Raw genomic sequence first — 14,217 nt, 5'->3', positions numbered from 1 at the left:
TTTTTCGGTCTTGCATAGATCTATTATATCAGTACATAGTTACATCCACCTACGCATTGTTATATATTATGTGTAGCACATTCTTTGATTATTGAATAGGTGAAATTAAATTAGCCAATCAGATTAAAGTATAATGGAATTTCTCTTCCCAATTGTGTTATATATTCATTATAGTATTAGATGGGAAATGGATAACGATCCCTTACTTTCTTTTCATACCTAATTGATTGATTTATATTATTTGAATAATAGATATATTGGATCAATACAACACTATTACTTACTTACTTACGCTTGTTACCGCCCCCCCCCAATGGAGCATAGACCGCCAACCAGTATTCTTCAACCCACTCTGTCCTGGGACTTCCTTTTTAATCCTATTCAACTTTTGTTCATTCTTCTTATGTCTATCTCGGTATAATGTGTTCTTTGGTCTTCCTCTTTTCCTTTGGCCTTCAGGATTCCATGCGAAGGCTTGTCTTGTGATGCAGTTGGGTGATTTCCTCAATGTGTGTCTTATCCACTTCCACCATTTCTTCCTGATTTCTCTCTCAGCTGGTTTGTTCTCTCTCACAGTAGGTTGTTGCTAATAGTGTCTGGTCAACAGTACAACACTAGAGAAAATATATATTACAGATATTATGTTGGTTACTGATATGAAACGAGTTGATGTTAATGTGAACACAAATAAAGAATAAGTAGTTGAGATCATGAGTCAATTGAAGCTAGACTACCATGAGAAACATGGAAGCACTGGACGGCCGTTCCGTCCTATTATGGGACACCTCAGCAGTGCGCATCCACGATCCCACCTCGCGAGATTCGAACCCCTATCAGTCTCGCTCCTGAGCACTTAACCTCTAGACCACTGGGCTGACCCGCATCCGACGGTATTGATGTATAACTTCAACCAATCCACAAAATTGAGCAACCATTCGCCAATGTCTTCAGTAAGTTGACATCTCCCAACAGACCTGGTTGAACTCCATTGGTTACTGCTTCTCACTAGAACTCCAAGAAATACCGTGGAGCCAGTCACTAGTGAGCATATGATCATTATCATGATCTCAATTATATGAAATTACTAAAATCTCCACAAAACCCCCTTCTGATAGAGAATAAGTAACAAATAACTAGTTCGTATGGCGGATGAAATTTAACTGGACAATCATAATAACAAAACTAATAAGATATAGAAATGTGTTTCGTCCTAGTATGATACTCGTCAGTAGTGTGAATATACAATCTTCACAACTCCACATATTAACGAGTAAGAATAATTGAAATTAATGATTAAGATAAAGGGACTGTGTACGGTTATCTAGCATCGGCTCGCTGTTCATTATACTGCATAGAGCTTAACCTCGAGAATATTTTCTCCAAGCTATCTTGGTTGCTAAGTCGGTATTGGTAAAACTCCGATCTTTTTAATATGTTCAATCTAATAATAAACAAATGGTTAAGTAAATTTAAGAAAATATCAATACTTACTTACTTACACCTGATACCCATGATGGAGAACTATAGGACGCTTACCAGCATTCTCCATTCAACCCTATCCTGGGCAATCCATTCCAGTTGTGTCCAGTTGCTATTGGTCCTTTTCATATTTGCTTCCGATTCTCGACGCAATATATCCTTTGGCCTTCCGCTTCTTCGTTTCCTTTCAAGATTCCAAATTAGGGCTTGTCTCGTGATACAATTCGGTGATATCCGTGATATACGTCCTATCCACTTCTAACGAATTTTCCTAATTTCTTCTTTAACTGGAAGCTTGTTTTTCCTCTAACACAGTAAGCTGTTGCTGATGGTATCCAGTCAACAGATATTGAGTATCTTGTGTAGACGAATGTTGATAAATACTTGTACATTTTTGATGATGGTTGTTGTAATTCTCTAAGTTTCATCTCCACGATCTCGCCTCACGAGATTCAAACCCAGGAGCTATCAGTCTTGCGCGCTAGCGCTTAACCTCCAGACTACTAATCTGTCATCCAATAGTGTTAATGTCTAACTTCAACCAATCCACGAAATTGAGCGACACATTGACCTTTGTTTTCGGTGAGTTACTATCTCACAACAGACCCTATTGAACTCCACTGGTCACTGTTTCTCACTAGAACTCTAAGAAATACCTCCTGAAGCAAGTCAGTGGTGAGCACATGATTATTATTATGAGAAGGAGGGGTTTGTGGAGATTTTAAAAGTATGTGAACTTCACAGATTGTAATTAGCTGATGAGAACTTAACAAAATAAGATGAGTTCATGTTATCTTGGTCAATTGTTTGCCCTCTCTCTGTGTCTCTCTTCAAGATAATAAAGGGGATTAAATGTATAACCATATTATTTAATTTGTTAAAATTTCCTTTTTAATGATTCAAATGTTAAGTGGTTCCAGGGAACAGGAATCGAACCTAAAATTCCAGTTGTCAATGAGGTTTATTAGATATTTTCAAGGAATAGATGCCCGCTCAGTGGTCTATCGGTTAAGTGCTCGCGCGCGAGACTGGTAGGTCCTGGGTTCGAATCTCGCAAGGCGGGATCGTGGATGTGCACTGCTGAGGAGTCTCACAATAGGGCGAAACGGCCGTCCAGTGCTTCCAAGTTTTCCATAGTAGTCTAGCTTCAACTGACTCATGATCTCAACTATATAGAATAGATGTTTTTTGTAAGATTGAGATCTAATCTAAATCACAGAAACTCTTAGCATAAACACATGAGAACATCAAATAGTTCAATGTTAATATCTCTGACTGATATTGAAAGATGAAAGTTAAATTGAGTATTAGTAACTTAAAAAAATGCAGTCATCTCTAATCAAGAAGAAAAGCCATCTTGAACGAAATCTTTGTCCAACACTTTCTGTGAATTGTTTTCACCTATCATATTCAAGCAATATCAAAGTAGTATCAAGACTATTCAATGCCCTGATTGCTATTTATATCCCTAATAAACATTTGCCCAGCAACAGAAAGTTGCGAAGATCTAATAGAACAGAACGGGAACAAAAAGTAATTGTTATGCCAATGAAGGAACGATAACATTTGAAAAAGTTGATGAAGGATTTTTATAAATGAAGTTGATAAGTCTTGTTGATTGAACGCTATACTTGGTTCCTAAGCTATTCTTGTAACCACCAAGCTAAATCAACACAGCAACTTGAACACGAGAGAAAAGACGGCAAAATATTCGAAAAGCACTTTACTTCAAAGATTCATTTATGTACAGAAAATTTAGGGTTATACCGAACATTCTAGAATACTACTAAACATAGTAACAGTATAGTAATAAGTCAATCAGAAGCTCTACATGCGACTTTTCACTTTCGTAATGTTTCTGGCAAAGCTTCTAATGAATACTGATTGGATGCTTCTTAATGTTTCCTGAGCCTTTTATGTCTTTTGCGAGAAATTTTCTGGATCAACCCGACAGTAATATTCAAAGTATAGTTTTCACACCTATGTTCTTGTTCATAACAGTATAACAACTCTTCATTATTACGGTAAAACAAACAATTGACTTATAAGTAAAGATGGATAGTGGCTAGTAGTGGAATCCTAGACGCGCGTCTCGTCCTATTACGGGACTCTCCCACTGGATGTACCTGCATCTCAGACTTGTTAATGTTCACTCTGGGACTCGAACTCAATACTTTTCACTTCAAATGCCATCATGTTATCCACTTAGTTACTGATTTGTATGAATAGATTTATACAATAAGTAAAATCAATCAATTTGTTAACCTTTCCCATCTTTCATTTTATAATTGGTTTACAAATAATCAATATTTGGTGAAAGGAACACAAATAACACACGTAACTATGCATACATACAAACAAACACACACATACATCTGTAGACTGAAGGTCTATATGTTTTTACTTTAAATCAATTAACAATCAAACCCATTGAATATGGCAACTATTTTCATGTCTGTGTGTGTGTGTGTTTGCATGTGTGTGCGCGTGCTTTTCGTAAAGGGAGGTTTTGGAGATTTTTGTAATTTTATAGTTGGATCCATAAGTTAATTGAAGCTAGACTATCATGGAAAACATGGAAGCACTGGACTACCGTTTCGTCCCATTGTAGAACTCCTCAGTAGTGCGTATCCACGATCCCGCCTCGCGAGATTCGAACCCAGGACCTAAAAGTCTCATACTCAAGAACTTAACCTCTAGACTGTTTAGGTTTTCTAGCAAGTATATTTTCCATAACCATTCTCATTAAAGAGTATCTTTTCAATCCAATGTTAAATTGCTTATTTTCATCTTTAATGGATTAGGTGTATGTTTTATAGTATCAATGAACTATATGATTAACAATCGATTTCAGCATGTTTATATTATCTTACTAAGGTGACATGGCTCAGAATCAATCACAATGGTGTAGGTGTATACACTCTTTGTCTTCCCTTAAACCTTGAGACTAAAATTGCTTCATATCTCTCTTCCTTCTTGTACTATATCCTTATATACAACCTATAATTTATATACTACCACCACCACTAAATAAACTACTTCTATGAATCCGGTGTTCATCATGTTGTGCTAACGAGGTATGGCAACTTGGACCGATGCATATATGTGCCTGGTCCTACGTTGTAGCTGACTGACTGACTAAGGACTCTTCAGTTAAACATACTTTGATCTTCATTTTTGTTGTTCATAAGTATTGTCATTGGTACTTACGGTAAAAGGGCTACGGGTTGAGTTAGCTAACTACTAGTTGTAAATATATGTATATAAAGTTTTGAAATCGATAACAAGTTTCTTTTCAATCGTTTGGTTAATTATTTAATTGGATTAATTGGATTAGTTGAAGTTAGACATTAACACCGTTGAATGCCGGTTCAGTGATTTAGAGGTTAAGCGTTCATGCGTGAGGTTGAGGGGTCCTGGGTTCGAATCTTGGGAGCGTACTGCCAAGGAGTCCCATACTAGGACGAATCGATTGTTCAATGCTTCTAAATTTTCTATGGTGGTCTAGACTTCAATTGACTAATGAATTAAACTATAAAATTCATAATATTGTCTTAATGTTTATGTAAATAAACAAGGAACTTGTTTAAAAAAGGAACCGGTTTGAAGGTCAACACTTGACGAGAAAATTGACATATTCCTTATGTTCACATGGATTAGATTAACTCTAGACGATGAATTGTGTAGAAAATTGTAAGAAACATGTAAATTAAACTTTAAGAGTGAAATAATGTTAAGATATTCTAAAGATTATGTAAGACTATAGGGATGTTTCGTCTCCATTTTGATGACTCTTCAGCATGAATAAATAACTTGAAATAAAAGTATGTGATGGGTTATGTTATATTGCCATGTAGAGCTAAAGGTCTTATATGAGATTGAAGGTTTGCCATTGACATTATGGATGGTTTGGTATTACTTTGGCAAGTTTTAATGACTTTTCATGTGGAAAGTTAATTTGCTGGTTAACCGATTTCATTCATACTGGTGGTTGTTTTTCAGTGTTTTCAAGAACTAGTGTCATTGGAGCATTGTAAGGCATATCGCCATTGCTAACAGTAATGATTTTGACCGTCGTGTAAGAGGAACAAGTTGACTTTGGCCTGTTCATGCTGTGCATAATTGATTTACACAATCACTGATCGAAATAATTATACATGTGATGTGAATATGCATATGAATGGTACGAATGGTCCACCAGGGTGCTTGGTACCTGTGTGGTTGCGCCACAGGATTGAGCTGTACTATTCAGATTGTAGCGTTGAAGCTCATATAGTATCTGGTTCTTTTGTGGGGCGAGACTGAGCTGTACTGCTCGGGTTAAGCCAGACGGCGGTGTGTAGCTCTCCTGTTAAACAGGATTGAGCTGTACTGTTTGGGTTATCACGTGAAAGTGTGGATCGTGTCTGGTTCTCCTGAAAACCAATGCAAAATTACCCTGGCCCACAAAGGTATATTATGTAACTATAAATGTGAATGGTTTATGTTAATAAAATTAAAGATTAACCTGTCTTGAAGTTATGGAAAAGAAATAGTTGTTCAATCCAGGAATTGGATTTCGTTTCATTTCACATTCATCAATTGGATGTAACAGGGTCCTAGTGTTGATCTTCGCATAGAAAGTCAATGTCATTATCTGTTATCTCGAACGAAAAGTAATGAGTTCAAGTTTCGGTATGAAAATCAACTCTGAAATTCAAATACATCCAGTTAGAGAGTTCCGAGTTAGACGAAACGTACGTTTTGACTTGCAAAGATGCTTTATTAAGATAATCCTTTCAGGATGCATATACAGCAATATGGACCGATCAGACGCAGTCTTGAATATCAACAACAGGAAAGTATAAATCGTTACTAATGAGAAACAATGTTCATTATGAAATAAATACGATTGAAGCGTGACATTTAAGAAGTGATACTTGACCTGACATTTAAAGAAATTTAGAAGATGAATGCAATTATGCCAGAGTGACATAACATAAGTCCCCTTACTGAACATCCTTAACCACTCATTATGACTAATGTAAGGGCCCTAGACATGAAAAAGGCATCTTGTGGTTATATTCAGATGAGAAGTCAATAGATCCAAAGTTTAATGATATACCTCTGGCATCCAATATTGTACGTCTGAGTAGATGGTGAACAAGGATAAATAGCACATATTCTAACCACGTCAGTGTATGTAGATTCACAGATTTATCAATGAAATTGTTTTCTTTATTGACAGTACTGGTTACCCTAACCACGATATTATTCACTCATAGGTCTCAACATCTATGATCCAAAACTTATTGAAAAGAATACGACAATTTACTTACTTAAGAGGCGCGTTTCATCCTATTTGGGACACTTCCGCTGGATATACGGCATCTCAGAGTTGATATTCACTGTAGGAATCGAACTCAGTAACATTCCCTTCATACGCCATCTCGTTATCCACTTCGCTATTGAGTCAAAGCGTGTTTCTACCTATCTTTCTATGTCATAGTTTTATGATCCAGTTCAAAGATTAATACATCCTTCAACTGATTTAAATTTGTGTCAGATTCAACGTTATTCATAACTAATTAGCTGAATTATTTACAATTAATTGATGACTAGAAAGGGATCATTGTCATGTGTATCAGATCTTCCTTAGTTCAGATTGAATCTTATCGACCTATCCCAATGGTAACATCTCTGACTATGAAGCTGGATGACACGGGACAGGGGGCATCATTACCTCCAAGATTACAGGTACACCTTACTGATGAGGGTTCTCTGTCACTTACCTCCAACTATCATCTTAACTGCATTACCATCAGTCTATCACATAAAAGCTACAAACGATATAACTATGAAAATTATATTTCATTAATGAAGATTATAAATATCATCAATACTAATAGTATGGTAAACCATAATGTATTGATGGTGGTATAGTTGTATTACCATATGGATTCATGATAGTTAATGGATATGAATGAATGGATTGATTTGATGTTGTACATTGTGGAATGTACTGGTATACTGGTATTGGTATTTGTCTTATTATTAATCTTGGTTGAGATATCATTGGTATCATTGAAGGATGATACCATGATTGTCTATTCATAGGAGATGGAATAGTATTCATTTGTGATTGTTGTATTGTATTGGATGGTATATTACTGAAATGATCTTGATTCATAGAATAATCATACTCTTTTGATGGTACAAATGAATCAGTAGTACATTTACAAGATCCATTTCTATGGTTAACATTCAAACTGAATCTATCTCTAGATGGTAATCTATACTTAAGGTCTTTTTCTAATGATCTAATAATTCGTTTTAGATCAAAAAATTGACTTTTATTGAAGTAGTTCTGTTTATAATAGTTGCTATGACAACATTGTCTTGGATGCTTCAATGGATTCGGATACAATTGTTTGAATCTGCTTAATGTATTATTCCATCTAGAATATGGATAGGATTTTATACATCTATGATGAATTGATGAATGATTATGTAATCGATTATGTAATTGTATACACTTACATTGATAACCATCATCATCATCATGATCATCATGATCATTATATGTTGAATAAGTTGGAGTTGAAAGGTTCTCACTAGACGATTCATAACTTGATATCGGGTATGGTTTGATCAGGTGATTTCTACAATTCGCACATCTTCTCTTCCTCTTCTTCCTCATACAACTCATACTTCTTACTGTATTCTTATAATTGTTGTCAAGGTAATTATTAGTTACCTTTTGTATAGGATGAATCTCTTTTTTATGATCTACATTAGAGATTGGTATTACTTTATATTCTGGATCAGTCTTAGTTACATTGTCTTTGGATATTGAATGGATATTACCATGATCATTATTATCATCAGCAGCAATATGCTTGTCATGTTCCATATTGATGGCGGCTTCCAGCTTTTTGTCTTCATTATCATTCTGTATAGCATCAACTGTTGTTTCTTCTATATTCTTTGTTTCCAAGTGATTATTCAATGGAACAGATTTATTATTATTGATTGGTTCTTTAGATCCATTCATCATTGGATCATCAATAGATTTGATTGGATCTAATATTTCAATGGTATTGATTTCTGTTTGAATATGATCGATATGATTATGAGTAGGATCATTGATATTAGTGGATATCTTATTTGTTTCATGAATGAAATCTTTTTTTGTTGTATCCAATTTTTTTGTAATTTTTTGATTTAAATGATCTTGATCCTTGTTGCTATGGCAACTGTTAGATTTTTTGTTTTTATTATTTTTTAATTCCATTTTTTGTTTTAATTTGTTTTTGTTGGATGATTCCTTTATTGATTTTTTATTGATATCAGTAGTATATTGTTGATAAGTAGTAGAATTTTTTAAGTTTCCTATAGGAACTTCATTTAGTTTCGTCTTCTTCTTCTTCTTCTTGTCATCATCATGAGCATCATAATGATTATCGATTTTTATATTTTGATTAGATAATTGTGTAATATCATGATTACGTAATTTGATTTCTGGTTTATTCTTAGTTGTTAAATGATTCAATGTAGTTTGATGATCACCTAATACATATTGAATAAGATCAGGTTTATTATTATTCTTAGATGAATTCAATGAATTATGTTGCATGAATTGAATTGGAATAGTTAAAGTTGATGAGAATTCATCATCATCAGGATCATCATCTTCATCACGATCATCATGATCTTCAATAGATCCTTTTTTATTCAATGGATGAATAGAAGATATTCGATAAAGATCATTTGAAAGGGATTCATTTTGATCTAGATCAGTTTTAGTTTTAGAAATGAAATGATCATCATCACGATCATCATGATCTTCAATAGATCCTTTTTTATTCAATGGATGAATAGAAGATATTCGATAAAGATCATTTGAAAATGATTCATTTTGATCTAGATCAGTTTTAGTTTTAGGAATGAAATGATCATCATCACGATCGTCTTCAATAGATTCTTCTATATTCAATGAATGAATAGAAGATATTCGATAAAGATCATTTGATCTAGATTCATTTTGATCTAGATCAGTTTTAGTTTTAGGAATGAAATGATCATCATCACGATCGTCTTCAATAGATTCTTCTATATTCAATGAATGAATAGAAGATATTCGATAAAGATCATTTGAAAATGATTCATTTTGATCTAGATCAGTTTTAGTTTTAGGAATGAAATGATCATCATCACGATCATTTTCATTACGATCGTCTTCAATAGATCCTTCTTTATTCAATGGATAAATAAAAGATATTCTATGGAGATCATTTGATCTAGATTCATTTTGATCTAGATCAGTTTTAGTTTTAGGGATCAAATGAAAGATTTTCATTAACCGACTTAAATACTTATTTTTCATTATTAATTCTTAGTTTAGATCTAATCTATGCAGGATAGTTGTTTGTGGGGATCTTGATCCTAACTCCATTGAAATAGAATGATCTTCTATGTAATATAACAATGTGAATGCATAATGATTAGATCTTTCTTTTTTTTAGTTTAGAGGGTATTTTAAATTTATTCTTTCAAGTCACATGATCACTGTATTGATTATATTATTGGATATTAATAAGGTTATCTAACTTTTATTCACTTGATGTTATTTACTTGTATCTTCCTGTAGCTCCTCCAGAGGCTACTGCCGATCCCAAGGCCGGATAAAGGAGGAGGGTTGGGCATGGGGTTAGCGACCCTATCCCGTAGAAAAACAACTCGCTAAAAAAAGCTAACCAGAAAAATTATTTCAATTATTTCTACTGTTATTAAGAACTGCAATTAATCAGTCTCTTATTGGCATATGTGCATCCTGTGGCAACTGCCTTGATATTGCCTGAACTCACGAGCAAAAATGGATAGTAGCTAGTAGTAGAATCTAGAATGCGCTTTTCGTTCTATTTGGGACTCGTCGGCTGGATGTACCTGTATCTCTGGGTTGATGTTCACTTTGAGACCCGCACCAAGTAGCGTTCGCTTCAAACGTTATAGTGTTATTCACTTAGCTACTGAGTCCTGATAGCCATCTGCTCGTTGAAATTTTATTGAAGATGGTTTCTGATATTGATGTGTGGACGAGAATGATAATTGATTGGTTGTTTCGCTTAGTCAGACATGTAGATAGTCTAACAGGTGTTAGATGAATTATATGTTCCCCTATCCTTATGATTTATTATTATTGATTGATTGTCCATTTGTTGTTGAATTGTGTTGGGTTTTAATGGGGGGGATATATTCATGTTCTAATCGGGATAATTACATATTCTTGATCTGACTTGTGTTGAAGTCCTGTAGAATAGACACTGAGACATTGTGCTGATGATGTCGTTCAGAAGGACGATGAAAGCTACACGACCAAACCATCCAACACAGAGAACAAGCCTACATCAAAATCACCCACCTGAGCTACAAATCTTCTTCACCATCTCAAAAGACACTGAGAGGGAATCTAGTGTAGACGTTCGTCTTAGGTAAATTAACGTCCCATTTTTGTAAACAAGTAAAACGGACCATTATAACAGATATTTCAAATTATTGAATATTTCAACAGATGTAGACAGCTAAATTGTTGTTGACTTTTGAATTTAACAGTTAAGTTCATAAGTCAATTGAAGTTGGATCACTGTGGAAAACCTGGAAGTACTGAAGGACCGTTTCGTCCTAGTATGGGACTTCTCAGTAATGTCTTGGAAAAAAATCTAAATTGATGACTTTCTTCATCATTTTCCAAGGAATTTCGAGAAAAACAAACAACCGATTTTCTGATTAGTAATAACCTTCTGTTGTTTTGCTGAGTACCTTAATAAGTATTATGATACTTTCCACAGGTTGGTTATTTTCAATGAAGAGTTCAGTGATGAAATTCATGACCAGTATGAACTCCAATCTTGAACCAGTCAGCTTATATCTCAGTAATAATGTCTACACTAGGACTCAAATCAAATAGTTAACATTCCAAACAACGAAGACTTATCATGTAACCTAATAAAGCATCATACTTACTTACTTACGCCTGTTATCCTTCGTGGAGCATAGGCCGCCCACCAGCATTCTCCATCCAACTCTGTCCCGGGTAATCCTTTCCAGTTCTTTACAGTTAACATTCATCCTTTTCATATCTGGTTCTATTTCCCGGCGTAATGTGTTCTTTGGCCTTCCTCTTTACCGCTTTCCTTCCAGATTCCAAGTTAGGGATTGCCTCGTGATTCAGTTTGGTGATTTCCTTGATGTATTTCCTATCCACTTCTAATGTCCTCTCCCACAGAAGGCTGTTGCTGATAGTATCCGGCCAATGGATGTTGAGTATTTTCCGTAGACAACTGTTTATAAATACTTGTACCTTCTTGACGATGGATATAGTAGTTCTCCACGTCTCAGCTCCATACAGTAGGACTGACTGTCTTGACGTTCGTATTGAAGATTCTCACTTTGAAATTAGTTGACAGACAGTAGTTCTGAGTTCCATATGTTCTTCAATTGTAGAAAAACTATCTCGCTAGAAAAACGCTAACCAGAAAATTATTCAAACGTTTTATGCTACTCACAATAATTTCAATAGGCACTGTAGACCATCACGTTTATGATCTATGTCGAATGAATGGAGGCCTACTTGAGTAAGACGGGAACGATGTAACGAACAAGCTAACTTCGAAGTCACACCTCGCGACCAGCACCTTACGTGGATTGCCCCATCGACGTATCAAGGGACCATGGATGCTCTGAAGACTGTACAATACAAAGGACGTTATTACAGGAATATATTAGTTAAAGTAGATACAAGCGAAAGTAGAAACACTGCCTCATGGGCCAGTCCATGACGTATGATCAACTGATGCGCGCTGATTGTCCTTGACCTTGACGATGATCTGTTCGATATTTAGTGACCCGACTGACGGATGATTTGGCTAGGGTTCAGTGACATTACACTGGCCCTACAGCACATTTATTTTTGTCAAACTTTAATCAATATGGTGGAGAAGAATTGCAGCTCTGGTGGATGATTTCGATGGAGTTTTGTTCTCTGAAATGGACCGTTTGGTTGGTTACGGAGGTGAAGAACAATAAACGAATAGATCATGTAAAATAACCATAGGTGAAATACTTCATTAAGGCTTATTCAGACAAGGAAGAGATAAGAGTTTTACAAATGTCATTTGAATTAAAGACTTAGATGGTCAGCTGGAACCCCTATAGCTTCTGGTATGCGTAAGAGACGAGAATGAACCCTATGACGAAAACTAGGAGGACAACGACAAATCACTCATATGCCTTATTTCTTTCTACTATATGACCGCTGTGAATCAAGTGTGATAGAACGGTAATATGTATTGTTTTCTAACCATGAAGGGATCTCTTCAATTCATCAACGACTCAGTATTCTAGTTGGATGTCCCATGTATACCGAAAGAATGTAAGAACGCTGTGAGACAAAAGTTTCTAATCAACCAACTTCTTATCAGATTTCTCATGTTATTGTACCAGATATGGTTTGTCATTATGATTCACATATTTCCAATGGAATTTCTTACAACTCAGAGAGTAATATGTTGAATGAGTCAAATCATGATCAAAAACCGGATCCAGTTTCGGTAGACGCTGATTTTCCTGATGATCCATTGTTCTCTAATGAAACTCTCAATAAATTCGAGGGAAATACTTCAGAGAAATCAAATCTTGATGTCATATCAAGTGTCAGTGGTCCTCACAATCGATTTATCTCTAATGATATTCCTAATCAATGTGACAAATATGTTCTGAATGAGTCGAATTCTAGTCATATTTCTGATGTTATTGTATCAGATGTTGGATATTCTCACGAACAATGTTTGTCGAGTAGAATCCCTAGTCAGTGGTTTGATGAATCAGAGGGAATGGCAAGTTTTCCTGAAGCAATCAGAGAACCAGTTTGCCGAGATATGGAGTTTGCACAGGCAGATAATCCAAATCAAGTCCAAGATTATCCTAATTAGTATGAGGCAGATGCATGTTTTCCATTCCATTGTTTCGCAGGTGAATCAAGCCTAAATGAATCACATATGTTAATTACACATATCAAGGCATATCTACCTGTGTATTCTAATATGAATGACAAAAAGAATATGTATCATAATTTTTATGCAAGTTTAGGTCACATGACGGAAGCTCTCAAATTACGTGTCAGTGTTTATCCCCAAATACTGACATACGGTAATCAAAGCGTGAGATTTGAGAAGGTAATGCAAATTGGGAACGTCGTCTTGGTTATAACATTGCGACGTAAGGACCGAACATTATTTCGTGGGGGAAGATAGTGTTGGAAAGTCTATGATGCAGATTTTAGACATCAGTGGTTTCACTACACAACCGACATAATGATTGTACACAATTCCAGGAATCAGATGAGTCTGTTCCGATTTCGGTTGTTAATTCTAATACTAACGAGTGAATTCTAGATAATACAGAGTCTACATCCAATACACTGTCGAACAGACGTAAGATGAACTTAAGAAGAAGACTTTCAATCGACTACAGACGCTTACACTCCAATTTAAGCTATGTCGGCAAATATCATCACATGATATGAAGAAAACTGTTCTATGCATGAATTATTCATGATGTGATGTATGTTACTGATGTTGACAGATATAAGTAGTATGTATCATTAATCCAAAGTGAAATACCTGGAAGCAGAAGGTTAAGAACACCGAACGAAAGAGAACGAGAACAGAGAATGATTAGTGTGGAAACAAAAGAACAATC

At 35.2% G+C, this 14,217-nt stretch overlaps 1 protein-coding gene across 1 annotated transcript; it reads right to left on the bottom strand.

Moving 5' to 3' along the window:
* Positions 1–7,360: 7,360 nt before the first annotated feature.
* Smp_139380 (putative spindle assembly checkpoint component MAD1 (Mitotic arrest deficient protein 1)) lies at positions 7,361–9,844 on the bottom strand (the record flags this gene model as incomplete). Its single annotated transcript, XM_018798792.1, has 3 exons — positions 7,361–7,993; positions 8,216–9,027; positions 9,292–9,844. 3 exons carry the CDS (start codon positions 9,842–9,844, stop codon positions 7,361–7,363), a joined length of 1,998 nt encoding a protein of 665 aa, XP_018653699.1.
* Positions 9,845–14,217: the final 4,373 nt, after the last annotated feature.

Source organism: Schistosoma mansoni, chromosome 7, assembly GCF_000237925.1.
Source record: "Schistosoma mansoni strain Puerto Rico chromosome 7, complete genome".
Lineage (NCBI taxonomy): Eukaryota > Metazoa > Platyhelminthes > Trematoda > Strigeidida > Schistosomatidae > Schistosoma > Schistosoma mansoni.
The sequence above is the reverse complement of the archived record's forward strand: the minus strand, read 5'-3'. Positions and strand labels throughout refer to the sequence as shown.